Source organism: Furipterus horrens, unplaced genomic scaffold (genome assembly GCF_987537825.1).
Source record: "Furipterus horrens unplaced genomic scaffold, mFurHor1.1.pri manual_scaffold_11, whole genome shotgun sequence".
NCBI classification, from domain to species: Eukaryota; Metazoa; Chordata; class Mammalia; order Chiroptera; family Furipteridae; genus Furipterus; species Furipterus horrens.
The window spans coordinates 81151214-81178562 of NW_028327181.1; the positions used below are offsets into that span (position 1 = coordinate 81151214).

General features: G+C 54.3%; 1 protein-coding gene across 5 annotated transcripts in view; it reads right to left on the reverse strand.

Moving 5' to 3' along the window:
- Positions 1-25075, reverse strand: part of HDAC5 (histone deacetylase 5) — a 34007-nt gene extending 8932 nt beyond the window's left edge. The window contains exons 1-11 of one of the 5 annotated variants that reach the window (XM_090291600.1): positions 24932-25075; positions 19147-19357; positions 12213-12284; positions 2186-2445; positions 1946-2087; positions 1729-1843; positions 1336-1466; positions 1075-1221; positions 874-986; positions 444-575; positions 5-227 (exon numbers count right to left, since the gene is read on the reverse strand). In XM_090291600.1, the coding sequence (XP_090147726.1) occupies positions 5-227; positions 444-575; positions 874-986; positions 1075-1221; positions 1336-1466; positions 1729-1843; positions 1946-2087; positions 2186-2445; positions 12213-12284; positions 19147-19168 (1357 nt within the window). In that variant the 5' untranslated portion in view covers positions 19169-19357; positions 24932-25075. Of the gene's footprint in view, positions 1-4; positions 228-443; positions 576-873; positions 987-1074; positions 1222-1335; positions 1467-1728; positions 1844-1945; positions 2088-2185; positions 2446-12212; positions 12735-19146; positions 19358-24681; positions 24755-24931 lie in introns of those variants that run through there. The other 4 variants (XM_090291598.1, XM_090291599.1, XM_090291597.1 and 1 more) reach the window with 4 other exon arrangements.
- Positions 25076-27349: the final 2274 nt, after the last annotated feature.

Genomic DNA, 27349 nt, shown 5'->3' on the forward strand with positions numbered 1-27349 from the left:
TCACCAGCGATAAGGGTGCTCTGCTGCCTGGCCTGCTCCAGCAGCAGCACGTGCTGCAGCAGCGAGGCATGCCCATGGGGGCTCGTGTCACCCTCCAGTGCCACACCCAGCAAGCAGCCAGGAATAGAGGATGTGCTCATGAACTTGCCGGTCAGTGCACCACCCTGCCGCAGGGACTGGAGGGCCTGCCTCTCTGCCTCCTGCTGTGTCGACAGTTTGGGGGAGGCCTGGGATGGAGAGGAAAGACAGAGATAAGGGAGGGGTTTATATTGCCCCAATCCTGCCAACCAGCATCCCTCAACTACCCTCTGTCCACCTCCCAGCTCTGGGGTGAGCCATCTGATCTCTCTCAGGGCCTTGAGAGGACAAAAGCTCCAGCTGGGGACATCCAGGACCAAAGAACTCAACACCACAGGGAAGACAGGATATGTGCCCATACTTACAGTGAGGTGCGAGTTGGTGACGGTGACTGTGGCCTGCAGCCCTAGGGAGATGTTGGGTAGAGAGGGAGACGTGTAGAGGCTGAACTGGTTGGGGGAGCTCTCCAGAGGGAGGGCCCGGTGCTGGGGGAGCATCTGGGGAGCAGTTAGGAGAGACAGGCATGAGCACAGGTAAAGTGGGGCCCCTGCAGCCAAGACTGAGGGCTCTGAAAGGTGCCCTGCTTCCCCCCCACTGAACCCCACCTGGGGGGACTGGCTCAGGGTCACAGCCCTTCAGGGGTCTGTGAGGCATATCTCCCTCCAGCCTGTCTCTGTGGGAAGAGAGGTCCCTGCTGGGCACTCTCAGCAAGACAGACAGGAAGGAGCTGAAGTCCTTCTTCCAAGGGAAAAGGAACACCTCTGGCCCTCCCTCCCTGCCCTGGCAGTCCTGTACCTCGGTGGGGATGTTGGGGACGGAGCCAGTAAAGCCGTTCTCAGCGATGGTGCTGTGGGAGCTGTTGGGAGAGCTAGGGCCAGAGCCTGGAGCGCTGTTACATACTGACGACACTAGGGGAGAAGTGGCTGTCAGCTAGGCCTGCCTGGAGCCACCTCTACTCCCAGGCTCTCAGAACAGGGACAGGAAAGGAGTCCTTACCCCCAGGCCCGGCACCGGTGATCTCAACAGCTCTCTTTTTAAAGGTGCTAATGACAGTTCCATCCTTGCGACGCAAGAGAGGACTGCTTCTCCGCTCAGCCACCTTTTGCTTTAGCCTTGAACGCACTTTCAAATTGGGTTCCGAGGCTAGGGAGAAGGTAGCCAGGACTCAGACACATCCGCACAAATGGACACACACTGCAGCCCACCTCCACTTCCCAGGAGCCACATTCCAGGAGGCCAGGCTGGGCACTCACTCACCTGTTTTGCGGAGGGGGAAGTCATCACGGCTGTCATAGGGCCCAAGCAAAGGCAGTTTATAGGAGGGAGGCGTCCCAGGGGGGCCACTCTGGGGAGGGGAACTCTGGTCCAAAGAAGCATGGTGGGCTCCCCTGTTGGGGTTGAGGGGCAGGGATGGAGAGAGATATAAGTTATCACCCAGCCAGCTAGACCTGCCACCCAGCAGTCTACATTTATGAAATATCCACTATAGGTAAGGATAGAAAAAGGATCTTGAGAAGGGAAGTGAGAAGAGAAACCAGGAGTAGGATTTCCTAGGAGACTGCAGGGCCCATATATGGCTTCAGGCCAGGAGCCCCTTTCCAGCCCCTGACCAGGACACCTCTGCGACCCATGCCTGCCAAAAGCCATTACCAGCATTTGGGATGCTGCGGGAGGGAATGGTTGAGGCCGCCTGGCGTGGGTTCCTTTGACTTCGACAGGAGGAACTCCTGGAGCCTCAGCTTCACCTCAGTGCTGGCGATGGCACCTGCAAGACAAGGCACAGTTGACTTAGGTGCTTGGGGCCAGGACCTCAAGCCCAAAGAGGGGGCTGTAGTCCCGGCTGGCCCCAGGAGGCCCCAGGCCTTACTCTCTTTGCTCTTCTCCTTGTTACGCAGAATGAGCAGCTGCTGCTCTAGCCGCTGCTTCTCCAGCTCCTCCTGCCTCTGCTGCTCCCGCTGCCGCTGCTGCTCCAGCTCCTGCTGCCTCTTGGCTGCCAACATCTGCTGCTGCTGCAGAGGCAAGAGGGGGGAAGAACAGGGAGGCAGGGTGAGCAGGTCTGGGCGGGGGTCAGAGGTCTGGGTGGCCCCCCCACGCCCCCCTTGCTCACCTTGAGGTGCTTCTGCAGCTGGACCTCATGCTGCCGTGTCAGGTGGTCATGCTGTTTCTGAAACTCAGCGAATAGGAGCTGCTTCTGCAGCTGCTGCTGCTGCTTGAGCGCCAGGAGCTCCTGCTGCAGTTGCTGCTCCCGCAGCGTGGGGTCCACAGGACCTGCCAGAGCACCCCGCAGCTCCACTGGGCTGGGGCTGCCTCCACCCCCGCCCCCCACTGAGCTGGGCATGGCTCCTGGCAACACCGGCTTCACCTCCACTGTGGGGAGAAGAGACAGAAACGGGTCAGGAGGCCCTGGCCAGCTAGCTCAGTTGGTTACAGCATCTTCCCGATACTCCAAAGGTGTGGGTATGATCCCCAGTCAAGGCACATACAGGAAACAACCAATGAACTGCATAAATAAGTAGAACAACAAAGTGGTTTCTCTCTCATTCTCTCATTCTCTCTCTTCCTCTCGCTCTGTAAAAATCAATCCATAACTTTTTAAATGTTTTTTTTAAAAAAAGGATCAGGAGGCCTGATCCCAGATCCCACTAGGCCTTGGCAGCCATGTCTGGCGCCCAGAGAGCTACCAGGGAGGACTGACTACTAGTCCAAAAGAGAACAAAGAGAGGTGGGTACAGCCCTCTGCCTTAATTAAATGAGGTGCAAGCCATGAACTTTAATAAGAAAAGATGTATAAAGTGTGAAGCACAGTACCTAAAGGACTGTGAGTGCTCAATACATGCTACTGTCATTAATAGTTAACGCCACTGGGTATTTTATATGAATTACTTTACTGATGAGGAAACTGAGGTTTTGAGAGGTTTAAGTAACATGACCAAGGACAAACAGCCAATTGATTGATGAACAAGGATGCGAACCCAAAGCCTATGCTTTTAACCCCTGTTTTTCCCGTGCCTCCTCCCCCACCTCTCAACACCAAACACTCTTGCCAAGAAGCCTATACTAGAAGAGAATCTGAGGCACATAAGTTGGTTCTAGAACTGATGGGGCTGGCAGCCATGCCCTCAATAAACCCAGGGGAGGCCTCTGGGGACCCTCTAGACATCCCTACCCCTGCCCCTTTTCTCTTCCCCACATCCAACCAGGGCAGATGGAAGCAAAAACCTAATGGAGACTATGGGAACGGGAGCGGGGGAGCAGGCGGCCTTGGGGGAAAGGGGGTGCAGGGCTGCACCAAACCAGGGACAGGAGGGGGCTGGGAGTCAGACTCGCTTCCTTTGCTGGATTATCTCCTTTCAACAGTTTTATTGTAATTACCCTGCAAATGCCGCTATATATAGAGTGAGCCAAACAGCAGCTGTGCCCAGGGGGAGGAGGGAATGAGAGAATGGGAGAATAGGAGGGCACGCACAGAGAGGAGGTGGGAGGAGGAGACAGGAAAGGAAAGGGAATCAGACAGGAAGAAGGGTAATAACAAGGGGGAGGGGGGGCTGGAGCTAAGGCAGATTGCTCAGAACTCCAGTCCCAGGGACAACCCACAGGGAAGGGGAGAGGGGTCGAGGGGCCTACTGGGTCCCAAGACATTAGGTCAGGCCTCCATACGGACAATGGGCTGACAGGCCCCAGGGACTGGCAAAAGGTTCCAATGGGAAGGATAGGTCTCGACCTCCTGATCCCTATACACTGGTCACTGAATGTCACTTCCCATCACTGCCCTGTGGTTGCCAGGGCAAACACCACACCAGCAAAGAGCCCCAAACGCAGCCCACACCACACAAAGCCTCCTGACGCCAGCAGGAAGGGGAAGGCAGGCTACCCACTGCCTGGGAAGGAGGAAGTGAGAGAGGCAAGGCCAACCCATTTTGTTTCTTTTCCATTTCTTTTTCCAAAGAAAGCCCTCACTTTCCTCAATCCAGCCCAGGAAGGCCACAGGGAGCTGGGAAGACTCCTGTGGCAAGGGCCCACTCCAGCCAGGCCTAGAGAAGAAAAGACCCCAACATCCTGATGGCTGCCAGTGTCTCCTGCCCTTGTGAGCAGGCCGCTGCCAAGCCACCCCCGCCCCCACCCCCAGGAGTACAGAGAGAGCAGGGAGGGGGTGAAGGGCTGAGCTAAGAGAGGCTTCCACACCCTGTGCAATCTATGTGCCTAGATCTCTCCAGGGAGCCTCACTGAAAGTGTCACCAAGGCAGGGGCTAGGCATGCTGAAGACCAAAGCCATGCTACCCTCCTGCCTGAATATGGCCTCTAGGACCCACTGGGGGTGGGGTGGTAAAGCCTGAGCAGAATGTCTCTCTCAGTCCCCACCAGCCCCTTCTCCCCCCAGCACGGCTGGGCACATTCCTCTGTGGTTTGCCCGCCAGCCACACTGACGACTCTGCGGCCAGGAGGCCAGAGCCACATCTGCAGGAGTGGCCAGATGTGGCCAAGAGGGTGGAGCTACACACACACACACACACACACAAACACACTCTCTCTCTCTCTCTCTCTCTCTCTCTCTCTCTCCCCCACCCCCCACCCCATCTCTCCCCCACTCTCTCTCATACACTTTTGTTCCTAACCCATGTCTTGTCCCAGTACCAGGAAACTGCAAAAGGCCTTTCTGGAGATGGCCAGTACCATCCAGGGTGCAAAGCAGGATGGCAGCAAAGAGCCAGCAGCCAACCCTGGGTTTCCCCAGCCCTGGAAATGCTCATCAAGGCCCCAAGCTGGCTGGACCGTTATCTGTTCCTAGGAAAGCCTGGCTTGGCCCGAGGCACTCCAATCACTAAGCCAAGAGGTGGACGGGCTTCAACCTGCTGCTCCCAGCAATGCCGGGGCTACAGGAGCCAATGCCTCTGCCCACCCAGGGAAAGGCAGTGGTCCAAGCACTCCTGGCTCCCAGCAGATAATCCTGCTCAGGATGGAAGTGCCACCAGCAGTGCTGACTACCCTTGCAGAAGCCCTGCAGAGAGGGCTCAGGGGAAGATGAAAGGGTCGTCTACCCTGCTCTAGACTGCTCCTTCCTGGGACTCTGACCTTTCTTCCTGGGAGTGATGGCTCTAGGAACAAGCAGCACCACTGTCTTGTCCTCTGGCCTTCTGCAGGTGTGACCAACACTGCCTCCATGAAGAAGCCCAGCCCAGGCAGCTGAGGGGGGAGAGCTGAGTACTTCTAGCCATCACAGTGAACCCTCACAAACCAGGCTCTGGCTCTGAAGGAGCCTCCCTGCCCAGCTTATGGGCACAACTGGGCAGTGATGACACCTTAGTGACACTTTCTTCCCATCCAGCTGGGCCACCTACCTCTCCATAAACCTTCTTAGTCCAGTGGGAGCTTTCACAGCAGATTCTTTGGGCAGCACAACCAGGGATAGCCTGGATCCTTGCGGGGGGTGGCGGGGGGTGATAATGGAGGTGCTTACAAGGCGATCTTTGGGACAACTGCCGGCACAGCCTTAATACTACAAAGAGAATGTCCAGGCAAAGGGACATGATCTCCAAGCACACAAGGAGCTCTAGGACATGAGGACCAGGTTTTAGCACCTTCAGGAATAAGGGTTCAGGGTCAAGCCATCCTCCTGCTCTGAACACATCACAAGCCATGTTCCAGCTCCAAGCCCTCTCCTGGACAAGACACTGACTCCAGAATCCCTGTGACCCAAACACTGGCAGCAAAGAAATAGTACCTTTAGTTCCCCTTGAAGAAGCCCTGGAGAGAACAGGGCAGCAGAGTGTGGACCTGCCCAGCAGACCTACAAAGCTTAACAACTGGCTCTAAAAGACCCTGCTCCCAGGAGCCCCAGCCACAGAAGTCCAGGGAGAAAAGGGGACCAAGGGTGCGTAGAATATGAGGGAGGCATGCATTAAGCTGTTTGAAATGTCTACAAAGGATAAAAATGAGACCTCTGTTGATAAGCCCTGGACCTGAGGAGCCACCCTAGCAAAATGGGGGAGAGGGTAAAAGGGGCTTTTGAGATAATCTGTTTCAAACCCCTCGTTACACAGACAAGGAAACCAAGCCTCTTAAGCTCCTATTCAGAACATCCTACCAGCTAAGTAGCAGGGACTTGAACCCAGGTGTCCTGACTCCCAGCTCAGGCAGCTGTCTGTAATGCTAGCCTGTGCAGCTTGGCTCCAATGTGGGCACCCCAGGTACTCAGCATGCACCAGACCTGGGTAACTGGCCCCTCTGGAGAGCAACAGGCTGGCAGCCCACCACGGAGGGCAGCATCTTCTACCAGCACCAATACCCTCAGGAGCAGGCTGGGGAGTCAGCAGCTTCCTTAAATGTCTGATGACCTCATTCTGTCCCTCTGAAGAATGGGAAAAGGCTCTTGTCCCTTTCCCAGTCTTGAGGGATTTTGGAAGGAGGCAAAGAGCAGCACTTCACACTCCTCCCCATGACGCTGATGACCCCTCCCCACTAAGGCCGGTTTCCCATGATCTATTTCTGTGCTCTTATGTGACTAGTGAGGACAATTTAAGCCCAACAGGTACTACCACAATTCAGACAGCATTTCTACATATGCAAGCTAGGGATGACTCTCACCTAGCAATTTTCACAACGCCTCATGTGTAATGCGTATCCCATAATAGATAAAAGCAAGGGCTCTGGAGTAAGAGAAAACCAGGGTTCAAGTCAGGCTCCGTCCCTTCCTAGGACAAGGGTCCAAGCACCCCCCTGTGCTCTGTGCAGGCATCTGTGAAATGGGAGAAAGAATAGCACCTACCTCCCGGAGCTCTCCAGATCAGGAGAGAGAACACCGCAGAGCAGCTTGGCACAGGGCCTGGGAAAAATCTCAAGAGGTGCTAGTCAGGGCTATTATTAATGGCTCCTGACATTTCCTGGACCCCTTTGGCAGTCTAGTGAAGCCTATGGGCCATCTCTCAGAATGTTTCTAAAGTGAGTGAAATAAAATACTTAGAATTACGTGGGGCCAAGTTCAAAGACCACCTGAACTCTAAGGAAGTCAGGCTCAGATCTCTGCCAGGGTGAGGCCTTAGCTCTCTGATTTCTGACTGTCCCAAGGTCACACTATGATCCTGTCCCAATCAAAGCTTTTTGTGTGGGCCCCACACAGCACAAGCTGGAGTGGCCAGCAGCTGGATCCCAGTGCTGCAGAGTCTCTGGGAACAGACTCCTCCCAAAGCCTTCCAGGCTTTCTTTCCTGTCTCGCTACCTCCAAGAAAGGCCACTCTGTCCTCTGCGGCTCAGCCCACAGGGGTGGAATCCCTCCTATCCCTCAAAATCATTGCATAGCACAGAGGAGCATGAGTTTGGAGCCCTACTCTCAGGGCCCCAATTCCAAGCACCCAAAAAGTGTTTCCTGGTATCTAACCTTACTGTGCCCAATGCAGGCGACACCTCCCTCCCCAGTTCTATTCCACATCTCCCTGGGTCCCTCCTCTTTCAAGGCAGAAGCAACATGCAACTGACTTCAGAAACTCTTAGAATGTTAGTGCAGGAAGAGCCTGCAAATGAGCAACTTCACTTCCCCAGTTGACAGAGGAGGACATTAAGGCCAGAGATAGAAGAGATTCGTCCAAAGTTACATGAAAAGGAGGCACAGGAGCCAGCCAGGTCATAACACCAGCTCTTCTGGCTCTCCCTCTGCCTCCCACTAAAAAACAGGAGAAACCTTGAGAGCTGCTCCTGAATTTAATGAGAGGTGGCGTGAGGAGCCAAACCCAGTATTAAAGACCCAGGGATCTCAGGGTCCCCAAAACACCACAGGCCAGGAGCACAGGGGAGAAGGGAACCCTCAGAAACTTTAAGGAAGGCCATGTCTCTGAAGGACCTTAAGCCTCAGGGTACAGAGCCCAAGGGGAAGGCACAAAGTCTCTCACCGGTGAGGACCGAGCTCACTATTTATCTTGGGCTGCTATGTGGAAGAGAAATAGACTCACAGCCATTTCCAGGAAACACTTGGGCAGCAAGCTAGAGGCAATGAAAAGGCAAACTAACCGTTTGAAGTCTGCAGCTGTTGCTGGGACTGTTCACTCCACACCTGGGTGGACAGCAGGGGCCTCAGGGCATAACCCAGCCATGAACATCCAGAAGGGCAGCCAGCCCATCTGCCTACCTGGCTGCTTGCCACAATCCCCCACCCTGACAGGGGTTTAGCCATCTGCTCCCCAGCATCTCAAGGCATCCTCCCTCTCTGGACTGCCAGACTAGAAGCTGGATTTGACTCGAGTGGGGTAACAACCTCCCTTTTATACTAGGCCCTTCTCCCAAGAGTCCTAAAGCCCATCGAGGCCTTCCAGGGATGCTGGAAGGTGACATCCATTAGCAGGCTAGTAGGCCCCAAGACCACTATGCACACAGCCCATACTCAGGCATGGTCTGAGTTTACCGCCAACAGCATCACCTGAGATGTGCTAAAACACTGATTTCTGGGCTAGCCTACAGGATCCAAACTTGGGGGTGGGTGGCAAGACTTGGGAACCTGCATTTTAATATATTCCTTTGGTAATTCTGATGCAACTGTTTGAGAACTACTTTCTCATGGTGTCCCAGGGCTGGCTACACTCATTTTTGCTCCCAACGTGACAGCTGTTACAGCTGTGTGTGTGGACACAGTTAATCTGATTTCCTATCTGGCAGCTGTGCAGCAGGGAAGGGACAGCTGAGGGTCTCAAAATCAAGACGAGGGGACAAGGTAGGAGGGGATGGGGGCAGGGGAGACTCTGAATGGACAGTGTGTGCAACTCTGTTCTGAGCCCCTTCTCCTATTGGGCCAAAATCCCTGCAGGAAGGGAAACAGCTGTCCAAGTGGTCCCCAGTATTTATAGAAAACAGTCTCCTCTCAGAAACCTCAGGAGCCTCGCCAAGGCCAGACTGATCTCTATTCTCTAGGAGCACAAACTTTGGAGGTACAAAGACAGGCCCACCACATAAGGCTGTGCAGGCTGTGTATTGCACAAGGGCACCTGACTAAAGGGGCAAATTGGGGACTGAAATCTAGCCCATGATCCAGTTGCTAAGCCATGCACTCTGGCATGAGAATGTATCCACCTGAAAGGGCCATGTTTTAAAATTTGCACAAAGGAGCTCTTGTGTGGATTGGCAGTGGCCCTACAGAGACTGCAGTCTGAATCCCAGCTGTCACTTACTCTGTGACCTTAGGTAAATTCCTTAACCTCTATGATCCTTCTCAATTATAAAACATGGCTATTAATACCTTCCAAGAAGAGATAAGAAAAGCACCTGATACCCCGTCACTTAAAATACTATATAATATTCATTTCCTTCCCACCAGAGTCTCACCATTCCTACTCACCCCTCACCCTACACACCCACACACCCACACACCCAGCCAGCCAAGCTTGGAATGGTCTGAAGAACGTGAATAAGAATATCCAGGGGACACCCACACCCCATGGCACTTCTGAATATACCAATATCCACAGCATCCTTTCCTGGCACAAGCAGGATGCACATCCTCCTTCACTGGGCAAAGGAGAATTCTCTTCCATGCCTGCTCATAATATCCTCCACGTTGCCGAAATGTCAGCTCTGCCCAGTCTAGGCCGGAAGGGACTCAGGGCCCAGAGAAGGGAGGCAGGGGATCTCCCAGCACTATGTCCTGGGGAATTTCACCACAGAGTTCAAGCTCTCCAAGCTGGGACCAGGCCTAGATGAGGGGGTGCCCACTGTGTGCTAGGCTGTTGTAGAGGAGCCTTAAGGAAGATCCAGGATGACACTAGACCTAGGAAGACCTAGGCTGTGATTTGTCCCCCTCCTCAAGCAGGAAGAGCAGAGAATACCCCATATCCCTCATGAGCTCTTCCTGACAAGGCTCTGGCTCACCCGCTGGGGCAACTCACTGTATCCGTCTATTTACCCAGAAGGCAAACCCCAGAATGGAGCCTAGGAATCCTCCCATCAGCCCTGGATGCCAACCTCTCAACCATCATTCATTCATCCATGTGCCAGGCACTGTGCTAATGCTGGGAAATGGCTGTGAACAAGACAGCCCAGAGAGCAAAGGCTACCCCTAAAATGGGATTCCACACTTGTTGCTGGAGTAGGCAGAGTCCACCCTGGAAAGCACCTATTTCCCAACCTCTCATGCTGCAGAGGACTGGCAACACACACTACCCAAAAAGCGTCCCTGGACACCTGCTTTTTTAGCTACAGGCTCTTGCATCCTGTCTGGAGACTGATCAAGAGATTGGGGGGGCGGTGGGGGGGGGGGACCAAGCAGCCTGGGCCCTCATGGCCATGTTTATCCGGGGTGGATTTTTTTTTAACCCAAAGGTTAAAGTGTTTCTATTTGAAACATCTATTTACATTCCAAAGTCAAACACACACACACACACACACACACACAAGGCAGCCGAGCTCCCAGCCTATATCTGTCCCCAGCCGCGTCACAGACACAGCATCAGAGTTGCGCAGGGGGAACATTCTTAGCCCTCTCCCCGAGCCGCTGAGGTGACTCATGTCTCCCTCCTGCCAGCATGGACCACGCCACCACTCAGAAGGCTAGGCAGTGTGTGTCCACGCAGGAGGCTAGGCAGTGTGCATGTTGCAGGGCATGGGGTGACAGGGATCTGAAGAGTGACTGGCTGGGGGAGGTTCTGTGCAGGCACAGGCAGCCTTAGGGCGAGGACGGGGATTGTGGGGTTCCATCCTGTAAGGATTCCGAGGTTTAACCTGAAAGAAGGTGATAGAACATGCTGAGGAGGAAATCTCAGGCCAACCCACCAGCTGCTGCTGGGAGGCACGAGACAGCAGGAACAGGATGGGTGAACTGATATGGCATCTGCCAAATGGGGTAGAGCTGCCCCCAAGAGATGCTGTGCAGAGTCAGCCCCTTGCTTCCCAAAAGACCACCTTGACTCCTAGAGGCTTTGGGATAAGGGTCAGTGGGCAGGATCTTTAGCCAGAGCTAGACCCAACTAGCCCAGAGCTAGACCGACACTCGATGTTTTCATCCCTCCCAGGGGACTGTGCAGGGCTTTGCAGGGCTGATCCTCAGGGTTATGCCCCTACCCTAGGAGACCACATGGGCATCCCTGCCAAGGAGGATGGCAGGCCTTGTTCTAAGGGTTTTCTAAATCTACCCAGAACATTTATTCTCTGACACATCCCAGTTCAGCTGCAACCTTATCCCTGGATGGTTTAAAGCCAAATCACAGCTCCCACCTTCCAATTCAAAGTTTGGGACCTACACCCGCGTACCCAAAGGCAAAGACTCCCTATACATACACACACAGACACCCACACCCAAGTGCCAAACCACTGCCAGGAGGGGCCAAGCGGGCATGAATCCAGTAGGCCCCTCCCTTGAGGAAGCATCTTGTGGTGCCGGCCTGGTGGGAAGGCTGTGCCAGAAAGGCCTGATGCTGCCAACAGGTTCCTGGGAGGGAGGGAGGGAGTGGCCCAGCTCTGGGGGACCCCACCTCCAGCCCAAAGCCAAAAAAGTCCCTGCTAAGAAGGTGGCAGGGCTAGGGGGTCCTCAAGCCTGTATGAAGGTATCTCTTCACCCTCATGAGATGGGAACAAACCAAGGCCTAGGGGAAGGAGAAACATGGGGGAGCAAAGACCTAAGGCAGCAAAGGGCCCCAACATTCTAGCTGCCAGCCTCTGTCTAACTACAAGATGCACAAGCCTCCTCCCTAGGTGTCTTATTCCCAGGGTACTCCTGACTGGGGACTTGCAGAAATCACTGCACTGGACTCTCGACTCTTCAGAACCCAGCTGGAGGAGCTAAGGCAGCCTTTGTCGGAGTGAACACTCAGCTATGGCTTCCTCCCCTGTCCAGCCTGGAGGCAGGTCACTGACCCACTTCCCTCCTCTGACCATGGTGCCCAATAGATCAGGATCCTCTAGCAATCCATAGCTCATAGCAGTCAACACCGACCCTGCCATAGGGCCTCAAAGACATGCAGCAAGCACGGGGCAGCCTGAAGGGAGGGCAGGAAAACCCACCTCAGTGAGCATGGCTCCCCTGACTGCCCATATTCTCAACACAAAGCCCCACCGAAAGATCTAAGCAAGACTCCACCTGGGTGAGTCTCAGAGCCAGATGCTCAGCAACCAGGGAAAGGACACCCAATGGCAGAGAGCAGGTGGGACACCAAGGCACTTACCTGCCACAGGGATGCCATGCAGAGCGGTCCGAGGCAGGATTTCCAAGGATGGTTCCCGGCCTGACATCCCATCTGCTGAGAAACAGGATTCGGTCTCATAGATGGTTTGCAGCATCTCCACAAGCCCCTGAGCCTTGGGCACCAGCAGCATGCCAGGGAGGGGGCCGCCTGAGGCGGGAGTCAGCCAAAGGGAAGGTGGTGGGGCTGGCCCTCACTGCTCAGGGGCTCCCTCAGGCCACTGCTGCCAGGACCCACACTTGGGGAGGTGCCTCATCCGGCCTAGGCACTCCTGGCTGCAGTAAAAGCCAGGAGGCCCCAGAGCTACAGGCCCAGCTCACCCCTGAAGGGGCATTGGACCGGCGGCCTGTCCCCAGTTCTCAGGAGCTGGAGTATGGCTTAGCACTCAGGGGACAGGAAGGGAAGCTCAGCAGGCAGGCGGGCTCTCTATGTTCCCTCCCAGCCCTGGGTGACAGCTATGGAACCGGCTCCCTGCTCCTCCTTCCCGAATGAGCCGCCGGCAGCTGGCAGGAGACTGAAATAGCAGTTGGGGGAGGGCCCTGTCTATAAATAGGTGGAGCATGCTCAGGGAGCCGCCGGCTGGCTGCCAGGAGCCCAGGCCTGGCGGAGGCCCCATGGGGGGAGGCGCGTTCCACCCCAGGAGGAAGCGCCAGGCAGGGGGATGGGAACGGGAGGGCTTTGCACTCAGGGCCAAGGCCACAGAGCCGGTCGGCCAGAGGCTAGGCTGGGGAAAGGCACCCCCGGAGTACACATGCATCTGAGAGCAGCTCTGGCCCTGATCTTGGCAGGTGAGGGGCTAGAGACCAAAAAAACAATTCCATCCTCTATCTTCCCTCTCACATCCAGAGCAGGTACAGGAACAGGAAGGGCCTTCCAAGAGGATGGCAGATAGGGCCACCTGGCCTAAACTTGCATCTTCCCTGGAATCCTTCTAAGGACCTGATGAGTGTTCATTTAACTTCTGCTCTCCCTCATAGCTGGGAGGTGCCTCTTCACCCTCTCAACCAGCAGAGAGACACCTGGGCTAAATGGCAGCTCCCTCCAACCTATTGGGGTATCACCTCCAAAGGCTGCTCAGCTTCCTTTCAAGGGACAGTAGACTCTTCCTAGACAGGATTCAACCCGGCCCAGGGAGGGGTATCTGGGAGCACCTGCCCGTTCTCAGAGCACAGGTAGTTCTTCCCCGGCAGTGTGCCATGTGTAATGCTAACAGCAGCACATACAATCAACTTATTTATTCTGCATGATGGCCTCAGAAGATAGATGCAGATGGGGAAACCAAGGCACTGAGAGATGAAGCCACTCAACCCTGGTCATATAACTGCTTAAATGGTAGGGCTGAAATGTCTTAGCTCTAACTACCACAGACCACTACCTCCTGCACAAGGAAGCACATGAAGCTGCCCCAGGGCTTCCGTTGACAGGTACAATGACCCCCAGTACCTATGCAGGAACAGAGTTGAGATTGGAGCCCCTCTAAGAAGAACCAAGAGGCTGCCAGCCCCAGACCTAACAGAGTAGCTCCTGTTCTAGGGTGCTAGTGGGACCCAGGGCTGGTGCCCCATGAGAACCAGTGATACCCACCTACCCTGCCCACTGTTGACCCGTCCCTTTTCCTCAGGTTGTGCCTCCCACTGGTACAGAGATCCCACTTGGCCCCCTGACCTCACTGGAGCCTTTTAATAGCCTGGTTATTCCTGGGTCTGTGTCCCCCTCCCCCTTCCTGATGTCACAGTTGCTATTTTGGAGCCCCCTCCTGGCCCCTTCTTGCCCCCAACTCCAGGCATGGAGCCAGGGACACCTGTCCTCTCCCTGGACTGGATGACCTCACCCTCTTGTCGGGAGTCCGGCAGGAGCTGGCCAACCAAGGACACAGTGGCTATGGTTCCTGAAGCCCATCTTCCCAATCAGCACCTGTCAGCCTGGGACTGCAAATGTGCCTCCTGCCCTCAGGTGGGGGAGAACATGGACAGGGGAGGTGGCAGAGGTGGACATTCCCAGGCCACAGACTGGCTGGCAAGATGTATATTTGGGGGTGAGGGGGGAACAAGACCTAAACAAGTATCTGGAGCCTCAGCTTCTTAGGCAAGGTTGTCTGGAAAGACTGTGATGGAGCAGTGCCCTCACAGGGGTCTGAGGTTGGTGGACACCTCAACATAGGTCTCAGGACCATGTTCACCACCCCCAACCCCTAACTCATCCTGGTCAACCAGGTGCTCTCAAAAGGAGGGGAAATTAAGGGCAAGGTCCCCTCAGTGGGGTGACAGGCAGCAGACTCAAGGGAGCCCAGAAAGACAGGGGCAGCAGCCCCTCCCAGCCCAGGACTCCACCCACCCACGCTGGGAGCAACCGGAAGGGCTGGCTAGCCCTGTCTTGGCTCTCTCTGCCTGCCCCAGGCACATGAGAGTATGGCAGGGGAGCCCTGTTCTGGAAGAGAGGAAGTCACCAGTTACAATGACTCAAAGCAGGGCCCCCAGAACCTTGAGTGGCCATAAACCTAAGGAAAGAACTCTCTGCTTAGGAAAGATAGGAGCACCCAGGAGATTGGGTACCCAGAAGTGACCAAAGCCAGGGCCTTGGGGCAATTCCCAACACTGTTATGATTTCTAGTAACAGCATGAAGTGGGAAACAAAGCATCAGACACAGTCAGACAACCCTCAATGCAGTACCCCAAATCCTCCAGGGCAATAGGGGAGGAGGCTGGGATGGAGACAAGCGTCTTTTTTCACTTCTGAGATTCAAGTGATGCAACAAGATCTTCCTCCTGCCTAACCTCAATCCTTCCTGCTCTACAGCCCCTACCCTCCTGGCTCGAGACTCTTTTGCATCCCCATCCAGCACCCCATGTGTCACCCTACACACTTGACACAGCACCCACCAAGTGTGGGGTACATGAGCCTCATCTGGAGCTCGCACCATCACCCTCAGAATCACAATGATCTTGTTCTGTCCCTTGGAGGCTGGGATCAGGCCTCCTAATCCCCCACATCTGGAGGAAGGGAACCCAAACCTGGCTCCTTGGGCTCCTCCAGGCTCCCACTTCCTGGGCCCAAAATGCTGGGATAGGGCCTAATCAAAAGGAGGGGAAGCAATGTCCACTCTGCGCACAGTACAAAAGCCAAGGGCTGGCCCAGGAGCACCCTAGATAAAGTGTGGGGTGTCAGCTACCCTGGGATCCTGGAGACACCAGGCCTGCCTGCCCTCCAGTTCTCCCCTGCACTTTGAGCCCAGTCATGCTACAGCCCGTTGGCATAGTCTGGGTGCTGCCATATGCCAGGTCCCATGCTAGGTGCTAGCTGAACCCTATCATTTGAAACCAAGTCCAGCAAAAACATGAACACCTACTTTGGCATCTTCCACATCCCCTCAGGGCTGTCCCTGCCTCCTCCCACCATCCCATTCTAAGCCTCCAATCCTTTTTGGAATAATGGAGTAGGGAAGAGGAAGTGGAGTAGACCCCAACCCATAGTGAGCACAGAGGTGTGCCAGAGGCACCTGAGTGGAGAAGGGACACTAGGAGTCCACGTCCCAAACCCTACCCCACACTGGCAATGACCCACTTTCTCCTCCTCAGGGCTGGCTGCCCGCCTTCCCCAGGGGCTCAGAGGCAGAGCCTGAGCTGGAGACTGGGAGGCAGGACACCGAGGTTCCTGGCTCCACCCCACACCCATGCCCCAGTTTCTCTGGTCACCCAGAAAGGAGGGGGCAGCTACCCTCCTTCCCTCCCTCCTGGGAAAGGAGAGAAAGTGTGGAGTGTGTTGGGAGGTGCTGGGCAGGCAGGTGTTGTCATGAAGCTTGTCTCCCTCCCACGCTGGGACTAAGGAAGCTGGCCGCCTTCTCCTAGAGCCCTGTCGCCATCTAGACTGGTTTGCACAGCGGGCCTCACTCTTGCCCTCTCCTCTGGGCAGTGGCACAGAGACAGGGCAGTGAGCAGAGCAGGCTTAGGTCCCAGGTCTCAGGGCAGCTCCTCCAATCTAGTCGGGCCAAACCCAGGCCGGGGAGAGTTTCTGCCAGTCCTTTAATACCACTGATAAAAGCGGACATGATCAATTCCAGAAAAATAAAGAAAGCCTACCTCCTCAAGCCCCCTTTTGCCTGAAGAGAAGTCAGACACCAGGGAGAGGCCTCCTCAGGGAAGCAGGCAGCCCCCTCAATGGGCTCTGCCTGTACCCAGGACTAGAAAAGAGGCAAATCAGGTCAAATGCTGGCGCTCAGCCCAGCCTAGAAGTAAGTTGATAAGCTCCCACTCCCCAAGGAGGAGGGGTAAGCCCCAGAAGCAAATCGCCCCAAGTCCCTGCCTGCAACCCCTCACCCAGAACTGTCTCTTACTAACTTGTTTGCTACGAGGGCAGGGATGAACCACCTTCTATTTTTCTTCACAGGCCAAGCTCAGGGTCTCACGTGTTGGGGATAGTCAGCAAGGACTTATCAAATAGGAAGGCTCCAGCACTGAGAGGAATTTATGGGAACCCAACCAAGAACAGTGCTATTCTATGTCCTAAGGAAAGAGGAACAAGTCTTCGAGGATCCGGGAGAGGGTGGGGGCGCTCAGGGGCCGGGCCACCCAGGCCCTGGGGACTAACCGTTCTCACCACGCACATTCCCTTTCTCCCCAGCTTTGAGGTCCCTTGCTCTTCCTGGACCTCTCTACAGGGTGTCCACAGGGAAAGTGGACACCCACGTGCTCTAGCTACAATTCGTGGTTTCATTTTACTTCCGTGGAGTCCAAAGGCACACGGTATCCAAGCTTCTGTCTGGCGCTGGGCACCTACAACCCCAGCCCAAATGCCACCCTGAGCTCTGGGAGCAGCAGATGCTGGGCTCCTTGAAAATGGATGAGCTATGTGGAGGTGCTGTCCCCAGAGCAGCTCTAACTCCACAAGTGCGAGAGCCAGTCCCATAGCCCCAGGAAAACTCGGTGGGAAGGACCTCAGGGGGGTGCCCCCAAGCAATGATCCCCGTTCTGAGGCCTCCCCACAATTCTAAAATGAGGTCCCCAGTCTCGGGCCCCCTCCTCGCCCTCCTTCCCAAACATGAGAGGACAGCATCTCCCCCTACTGGGGGGAGCTGGAAAGCCGGCCAGGAGGCGCAGTCAATTCTATAGGCCCCACTCAGGAGGCCCTTCCTGGCAGGGCTCAGTGGCCACTCCCAGGCTGCCTGCCTCCTGCGCTGGTGGAAGCCTTCAACTACCACCACACTCCTGCTAACCCTTGCAGAAGTAGCTGCAAAGGGAACTGGGACCACCAGCATCTGGAAAGGCAACCCAGTGACCTCATCTTCCTGAGGCTGATTATTTCAGCCTTTTTTTTTTTTTTTTTTTTTTAAGAGAATGAAATCCCAAAACTGGGAAATGTCCACCCCAAGCCACCAACAGATACCTCTGGGTAGCTTCCATTCCCTTGGCCCTGCCGCAGACTCCAGCGCTGATGTGACTGGAGGTGGTTCCTGGACAGGCCACACAGTAGGTCAGAGGTAAGTTGCAGTTGGCACTGCTGCCAGGGACAACCAACCCTGCTAGGGGGCAGTGTCCAGCTGAGATGGGCAAGGAAGTGATGAAAACCCACCAGGCCTCTCCTCTCAAGGGAGGAAGCAGGAAGTCAGAGCTCAACAGTTCACCCTCCAGCATGCGAGTCACTTAGACCTCTCCATGTCTAACACCTGTCACAGTCCCTACAGGTCAAATGAAGGCAAGAGAAGAGGTGGGAGGATCCGAAAGGGAAGCACAACCGCTGCAGAAGGGGGCTCATCAGGCAGAGCAGACTCAGTGAGTCTTGGGAGCCCAGCCTTCTCCAGCTGGCACTCTACTCTGCCTGCAGGGAAGGGAAAGGGGAGGGGGCGCAGCCTTGGCCAAAACAAATGGCACAAAGCCAAACAATCCCACCAGCTTCTAGTTCCTCTGAGTCTGCTGGACCCCCCAGGACTCTGACAAAGGGGAATGAGATGAGAAGGTGCCCAGACTCCTCCCGGACGCTGCTCTGTCTCTCCTGCAAACAGGTTTTCATCTCTAGGCCCCAGGTTCCCTATCTCTACAAGGAAAACTATCCCTCCACCCCTATAGAAAAAGATGTGGGAGACAGGATAAGCTATTGAGCCAGAAGGACTCTGACCCTTTAAGACTGTAGAGAAGGAGACAGCCAAGGAAAGAAGGCAGTTATTACTTTGACCACAGTGACCCATGACCCTTCTGTGAAACTCCTGAGGGTCCAGCTCAGGCCACTTGGACACATCCTCATGAGCATACACCCAGACCCACCCACACACAAAGCGGCCTGGAGTCCCACCCAAAGACTATTTCTGGCAGCATGAGGGAGGCTCCTAAGAGCAGAGAATAGGAAATCTCTGAGTCTAAGACCCCAGATTAGGAATCTACCATGTCTAGGGCCCAACAAGAGAAGGGGTAGTGTACGTGACTCAAAGCAGAAAGCCAAGACTCCTCCACCTACATGTCCTGTGCCCCCACTGCAATACCACATACCCCAACACAGACCAAAGCCAAAGACCCTGCAAACCTCTGGTAACAAAAAAAAGTATGGGGCACAGAGAAACACACCACCAAGAAGAGCCACCACCACAAAAAGGAAGCTTGGCACTAAGCTATTGTAGAGAACTTCTTCCAACATCATCCCCAGGCCGCCCAGAGAGACTCAAGGATCCACACCGCCTCTCAGCACAGTCATGGGGACAGGGTTGGACCCAAGCCCTCCAAGGGCCAGTCCAGACTGTTGACCCATTAATTCTCAGGTGCACCCTGTGATCAATAACTTCAGACTCACTTCTCTCCTTTTCTCACAATGCTTCTCCATGCCTGACCCCCTTGTTCCCTTACGGCTGAGAGGGGCCTGGGCTGTATGCCGGCACTGTCCATTGTAGCCAAAGCCACCCCAGGGTGCCCTTCTCCAGCCTCCCAGCTCTTACCCGACTCGGTGGGAGAGTTCATGCCGGCTCTGGGCCTGCAGGAAGCTGGCGTTGGGGGCTGGGACAGGAGGGGATGGAGCTGCGATGATGTCAAGAGAGACAGACGATAACAGACAGACGGACGGGACAGGAGCCCGGGGCCGCTGTGCCTCTAATGCCCATCCGAGGCCATCCTTCTGGGCGAGGCAGTCAGGCACTCAAAACGGCATCCCTGAGGAGAGATGGAGCAGGGTTAGAGGCCCCCAACTCAGGAATTTGGGAGTTGAAGGAGACCTCAGAGCTTGTTAGTTTACACCTGGTGAAGGAAAGGGACAGTTGCCTAAGGGCACAGAGGGAATCGCAGAACTGGACCAAACCCTGGCTGGCTTCTAACTGGTAAGGCTGCCAGCACTCAAGGGAAGGGAGATGGCTACAGCAGTCACACCCACACAAACCCCTTTTCAGGTGACAGTGCCCACTGCCAGGCAGAGAGACCTTACAGACTCCCAAGGGTGCCCCACGTGGGGCTAAATGTGCACAAAGAAGAAAGTGCAGGGAGGCTTCTGAATCCTGTCCATGGCAGTGTGGAGATGGAGGGCTGACCTGGAGTCCCTGGCCAAAGTTAAGGGAGAAACTGGTATCCCAGCCCCAGCAGCCTGAGTTGGGACTCTCAGGTGAGTGTCATCTCTTCTCTACTCTTTGATTCTTGTGCCACCCAGCTCTCAAAATGTGATGTGCTTCTATCCTAGTCTCTCCCATTCAACAATTGGTCAGGGAAAAAGGGCAATCCTCTTCTACCCATAGCCCACACTGTTTCCAGGAATTTGGAAAGGCAGAGACATTCACCCCACATCCAACACCCCACAGATTTGGGTCCAGGGCGCAAGCCCAGGGCTTCGTGTACGTTGTATAGGCTATGCCCTGTACAAGGTATGAAATCCAGTCAGTGCTGCCTACCAGGCTATGGGTCCAACCAGTATAAGGCCCCCAAAGGCCGAGCAGTAGGCCTGTGAAGGCCAATACAGTACTGTAATAGAGTATGTCCCAATATTAAAAGACCATGAGGCCCTGGCTGGGTGACTCAGTTGACTGAAGCATTGTCCCATACAACAAAATGTGGCGGGTTCCATCCCCGGTCAGGGCAAGTACGGGAAACAACCTATTGATGGTTCTTTCTCTCTTCTTCCCTCTTTCTCTAAAATCAAGATACTAACCTTGAATGAGGATTAAAAAAAAAAAGGACATGAGTTTGCCAATGTGTCCCCACTCCTCCTAGAGCTAGTCCTCAAACCTCAGATACTACACATGCACCCATATGGGCTCATCCCTAAACAGCCCACGATCCACCTCAGACATGATCTCATTCATTTTCTTGCAAATGAAGGTAAGCCGTCCAAAACCCAGTGAAAGTGAGGTAGCAGAAAGCAATCAGATGAGGCTAAGAAAAGCTGGATGTTTAAGCCCTAACTATGCCCCTCCAGTGAGGAACAGGCAATCAGCTCTGCCCCTGGATAGCCCCACCTCCTGGCAAGATAAATTCAGTTAGCCTTGAATTCTCATCAAGGATTCCCAGGGGTGAGGTCCATATGGAGCAGAGTAGCGGGGGAGTCAGCCATGGAGGGGACACAAGAACACACACACATACACACACATACACATGCCCACGCACACATGCACACACACACATACACTAGGAAAACCTCAAGTCTTCACAGGCCTACTTGCTCCTTGCTCTTCCCCATAGGATTTGGATTCTATAGCTGGAGAAAGGTGCACTCAGGTGGGGAAGGTGGGAGGGAGCATAGTGAAGGGACTGAATGAGCACAGGTGTGGGGCAAGGACAAAAGAGGCTGTACAGGGCTGGGGCCAAGTTCAGGAATGCAGCAGGTGGGGCTGTTGGTGCCCTGGCGGGGCCAGCGTGGGCAGACAGCTCAGCCCGTGCCCACCCGGGGCTGGCACCCAGTCCCGCTCACACCCTTTCCCGTGGGCTGGGAACACAGCTTCAGAAATTCCCACGATTCCCAGCAGCCCAAGTGGCCCAACCCATGTGCCTAGTAAAATACACCTCCACAGCAGGATGCTCAGAAGGGGCAGAGCCTCAAAGGTACAAAAACTTAAGTCAATATCAAGTCCTGAGCCCCCATGGTCCTCACCCCCTGGGAATAAGAGGAAAGGGTTTCTAGAACTCCCAAGGGCTCAGGACTCCTCCCCACCCTGAAGGATGCAGCAGATCCCTGAGCCCTGTCCACCTGCAGAGTGTCTGCCAATATACCCACATCAAGCCTCCCCAGTGAACAGGGGCCTCCATGGGAAACAAAGCAGCATTCACTGCCTGATCAGGACAGGCATAGATTCTTGTCTGGGGCGGGGCATGAAGTGGAAAAAGGGCAGTGTGATGGTTAAAACCAGAGCTATTTGGTCCCTCCTCTACTAGAGAAAAATCACTGCTGACTATTGTTATATGAGGGTCTCGCTGGGTAGTTTGGGGAACAAGAGCTATGTGGCTCCTGGATCACAAACTAGTGAGCAGCCCAACTTCCTTGACATCATAAGTACGCAGACCCCCAAGGCCTTGTCCACACCCTGTCAACTCTCTCAGTCAGACCCCTGTCCCACCCCAGGATCCAAACTCACCTACAACCTCCAGCCAGGATGGCCAGGCAAGGAATGAGGGAATCATCTCATCCTGCAAGCTCATGGCTAAGGCAGGGGAGTTAGAGCAAAAACCCTAGGGGGACACCCCCCACACCCCATTCATGAGCAATAAAGACTCTGGCAGAGGGTAGGAGGAGAAGGGCAGGCAAGTGAGGGAGTAAGGAGCAATGTAATGCCCCAAAAGTCACAAGTTTACAGTGCTGCCCTGCAGGGATCTTGTCCCTCAAACAGCTCCCTCAGAATTCCTGGGGAGTCAGGTGTCCCTCCGAGGGCCTCTCTGGAACCCGGACTCTAGCATCACCTGGCAGCCTTCCCCTAACACACCAACTCTGCCCCTGCTAGAGGCAGGCCAAAGTTCTGAGCACTGTGGCCAGGGTCCCCTCCCCAGGTCACAGGCAGCCAGGTGAACTGTCTGAACCAAATCCTGTGAACCTGAGATTGCCCACAATCTGAGGTCTGCCCCCAAAGACTTCACCAGAAAGCTATAAGCCCAGACATCCCATCCCAAGGCAAAAAGGACCTCTCATCTTGACTCCTCCTGACTGTGGCCATGAGAAACCACTTTCCCCAGCCTCCAAGAGCTTCCATCACCTTGTACCTTCCCCAAGCTGGGCCACTAGAAGCCTGGGATTATCAGAGCCATGAGGGGTAGCTGACTTGGATGTCCAGGCCCCAAACTAAGAGAAGGGGGAGGGCAACAGAGGAGGAAAAAAGGCACCAGACTAACAAATTCATTTTTGCAGTCGGCCCATTTCTGTTTGTCTGCTCAGACGCAGCTCCTCCAGGCATCTGCACAAACCAGATGGAGGAGGCTGCTATTTCTAGAAAAAAAAAGGGGGGGTGGGGGGGTTGAGAAGGAAAGGAGGGAGGAGGCAGAGGCAGAGGGCAGAAGACCCGGTCTGTTTGCCCTAAAACCTCAGGCAGAATGATACCCCCTCCCCAGCACTACCAGACAGGGTCCCCATTCAAGAGAGGGCTGAGGCCAGGACTGGGGTGAGGTAGAGTGGGGGAGAAGAAAGGCAGAGAAAGTTTAATTAGCCAAAGTCAGCTACAAGCTACAATAGGCCCCCTCACAGGCTGCATCAGGTTTTCATTCATGAGCAAGCGACAGTGCTCCAAAAATGCCAAGAACCGCCCCCCCTTGCAGTCTCTCCCCAACCACCCCCCCCCAACCAACAGGAGCGCGTCCTCTAGCAGGCTGGCTGAGCCTGATGCCGTGTTCCAGACATCCCTCCTCAAAGGGATGTGAGTAGGAAGAATTAATTATTAAAGAGCAGCTGGTACTTCGGCACCAACTGTACTCCCCCCAGCTCCTATAACTGGTCCCCCTCCCCCCTTTTGCAGAAACATAAACTATCCCCCCCATCTCCAGATCCCATTTCTAAACACTCAGCTAAGATGCCACCCCTAGAGAAGGGAAAGCAAACCTTTGTCTCTGCAGCTACTTGGAGGGGGTGGGGCATGTGATGCTGCTGCACCCCCCCACACACACTCTCTCCAAATTATGGGATCCAGCCACAGAGGAGGAAATGTTGGGGAGGAAGGGAAAATTGGCAGCGCTCACATGTCCTCCATCCTTGCCCCCAAGTAACTTGCACCTGGTATCTGTCTCTCTAGTCCCTGGCAAGCATACATTTCCAGAATGGAGTGGAGACACTGGGCGCCCACCCCTCTAACTCAAGAGACCCCTGCCTGGCTTGTCAAAATACAGCCCAGATCCAAGTCCAAGGGGAGAGAGGATTCAAGGGAAGGGGTTAGAAAAAACCAAGATATCCCCAGCTGTGTTCAGGAAGGAGAGACAGGAAGGGAAGACAGGAATGGAGAAGTAGGAAGCCCCCAACATGGCTCACCCACCATCCCCAGCCCAGCATTTCAACGGCTAGCAGAGACTCCGGGGCCATGGTGCCTGGAACACAGATTGAGGACCCTCCTTGCCTATATCCTGTGAACCTGAAGAGGCCCACGGCAAAACGCAGTCCCTAGCTCAACTCCTGCACAGCAGTCTGGTCAGGAATCTCTCTCGCCAAGGCTCCTCGATCTCCATCCCCTGCCTTCTTTTGTTCCTATGACCTGGCTCCCTCCTCCCCTCCCAGTTGGACCATGAACCCAATCATCACCATCACCAACCCCAATGGCCAAACCTAATTCCAAGCCCCAGAAGAACAGTGGTCACTGTCAGAGCATTGCCCCCACAAAGCAACTGCAATTGCTACCCATCACATCATCTCAAAAGGCCAACAGTGGGGGTAGGTGGTCACTTCCGTCCTGAAATGGGGCACCCCCACCTTCCCTCCTTCTCCCCCCCCCCACCAACCAGACTCCCAGATTAATTACTTATCACCCAGCCAGTTCTCATTTCCCCAGGGCCCCAGAGAAGGGTGGGGTAAGGAAGCACACTACCCCAAGTTAAAAGACACAGGCAGTATCACTGCCTCCATGAGATACAGACCCAGGATGAAAAATAGGGGGCATCTACCCCAGACAAGAAGCAAGGAGCTTGCATCTCCTAGTTCTCCCTCTCTCTCTGGCTCCAGGGTGTCAGACAGAAGAGGGTGGGAACAAACGCAGTAACGCCTCACGGGAGAGAGGGTGAGAATAATGGGAGACAAGAAGTAAGGTGGGCCCGTAGGCCCCCTCCTCATGCACGGAACTCTAGGACACAAAATGAAGAATGCGTTCTTAGGTACGGGTAGAAGCGCTGTGGACTGGGCAGCACCCCTCACCTAAGAGTACCAAGAAAGGGTTGTCCAGAGAAGAGGGGTCTGCATAGAAACCGGGTGCAGGGTTCAAATCGCTCTGCAACGCAATATGCGCCACTCGGGAGGGGACAAATCAGACAGCCCCAGCCGTGTCCCAGCCATTTGGGAGTGCGGGTCCCTGGAAGGCGGGCCCCTCCCTTACCTGCAGGAAAGCGCCCCTGCAAGGGAGGAGCGGGGAGGGGCGCGCGCTGTAACTCCAAGGCCCGGCTCCCGAGCTGGCGATGCTCCGAGGGGGCGCCGGCCGGCACCGGGAGCCGGGAGGAAGGAAGGGGGGCGCGGAGCGCGGCGCGCTCGCTGGGCGCCCGCAGGCAACGACGGCAGGAGGAGGGTGGGCCGCCTCGCGTCCCGGGGGCCCGAGGGAGGTGGGAGACGGGGTGGTGCGGTACGCTCACCCCCTGTGGCTCGAGCTCCGGCTTCGCGGGGGGCGGCGACAGCAGCGGCGGCGGCAGCAGCGGCAGCACCTCCCCGACGGCTCCTCCATCTTTGCGGCGGCTCCTCCAGCTCCGCTCGCCGCCGCCACCAACAACAACATTCGGAGACGTCACTCCCGTCACGTGACCCGACCCGGAGCTAAAAATAGAACCAGCGCCCCCCCCCACCCCACCCCAGCTTCAGCCACCACCAACCCCTCCTCTCCCTCGAGGCCCTCCCAGCGGGGCGGGGCCAGCAGCACCACCCTGACAGCTTCTTAAAGGGCTGATACCCAGCAAAGGGCTAGGCTGGGGACGGGGTGGAAGGCGAGGGATTCGAGCCCAGCGAGTAGTGCTGGAAGGGTGACTGCAGGCGGCTTGGTCTGGCTGCTGGGGCTCAGCCTTTGGGACGCTTGATTTTCCTCCCCGCGCTTCCTCGATTTCCTTTTCAAACCGTAGATTGTGCAATCTTTGCCTGCCTAAACTTCTTCCTAACACGCCCTACCGCGGTGGGGGAGGGGAGCAGGGGGACGGATTCGTAAGGGCTGGGAGGGCTGAGGAGGCCCCAGCCAAGATGCCAGGCTGGGGGGTGGAGAGCTGGGACAGGTCTTGAGCTCGGACCGCATACATTACATCCATGCCAGGGAATGAAAAGGCTGGGAAAAGCCAGGGTATGGTTGTAATAGTCCAACGCCTTCAAAAGGAAGACTTCCGGTCCCTGACTTCGGTATCCTCATAGTCTACAACTCCCCTTAAGACACAGTGTGAGTATGTGTAATTAAACCTAGACAATTTGTCAGTGCCGCAGTAATCCCGCTAACAAAAATTTATTCTAAGGAAATAAACATTTATGTGTTCAAATATGAGTATGGAAGGAAAGAGGTTGTTTATAATGATGTGAAAAATTGGAAACAACCTAAATATCAGTAGGGGATTGGCAAATAAACTAGGGCACATTTACTCAGTGGAATGCCATCCAGACATTTAAAATGATATCATCTATATTCACCTGAAAAGATGCTTATGATATATTGTTTTCTTGAAAATCAGGAATCAAACAAGTACTACAGAATTGCTCCATTATAGTAAACAACAACGAATTAGATCCATATGTCTGAGTATGTGTGTATAGAAAAAGCCAGAAGAATAAATACCAAAATATTTACCTTTGTTTTCTTCTTTCTTTTCCTGTATGTCTGAAGTTTTGCAACTATCATGTATAATCTAATCAGAAAAAGTAAATGACATACATAAATGTTACTGGTATAAGTGATAAAGGTTCCTTCTACAAAGTATCTAATGAATCAGTTCCCTCTGACAAATCTCCAGCCCTACACCTTGTACTAAACTAGATTACCCCTCACCTGAGACAGTGTATCTGCCTCCCCAATTACTCCGCTGTCTGCATCCATCCCAAAACCAGAGCCTTCTCCCAAAACCAGAGTGACCTTTTTTAGAATACAAATCTGATCAGGAGAGGGTTTAAAACCTTTCCAATTTTCTCACCAAAATCTTTATCGGGCCCAGAAAGGTGGTTTTCAAATTCTAGGGTTCTTACAAATTACCTGAGTTTGTTCAAAATGCTAATTCCTGAACCATATCTCCAGAGCTTACTTTATCTATGCTTTTATTGATCCTGCTAACGATTTGTAAATATACATCTATTTTTGGTTCAGTGTCCATCTCTGTAAGTCTCCTGAGTACAGAAAGCACACATTTCCACCTAACAGTAACTGGAGAGAGAAAAAGACTTAATGAATATTATTAAATGACATGAATGTGTGTTAACATATTAAGCCAAGGTGAGCACTTTTTGACGGGACAATGAATTCTGAGCAGAAAGTCTGCCCCCACAAAGTTATCTCATGCCATTCCAAGATAGGGGTCCTCCTGCCTCTGTCCTATAATTATGACACCACCCCCTTGCTGTTACTTTTATAGAAGCTATGTTGTCTCTTGTTGTTGGTTGGGTTGGGTTGGGATTTTGCTTTCTCGGTGCTTTTGTTTTGCCTCCCTAAGCAGAGTATGAGCCACTTGAGAAAAGAGATAAGATCATATTTCTTGTTGCCTTTCCAGCACCTAGCATACCACCTCACATATAGCAGGTACTCAGTGAAGGCTTGGGGACACTAAAGACTGGGGTTTCTTCTTCTCTCGAGATCTCTTAGAAGTTAGTAGAATTCTCCAAATGGGGCCCAGAGGAGCCCTCAGATTTCCCCTTCTCAGGTAAGTGGGGGTTAAATAATTCCACATTTATTCTACATCTTTCTTGAGTATCTGTCGTAGGTGGTGGGAATATAGAAATGAATCTGCCTTTAAGGAACTTAAGAGTTCCTCACAGAGAATAAAATGTCTTTTGTTATGAGTCTAGCAAGGGTAAGCCCTTGCTAGAACCTTTCA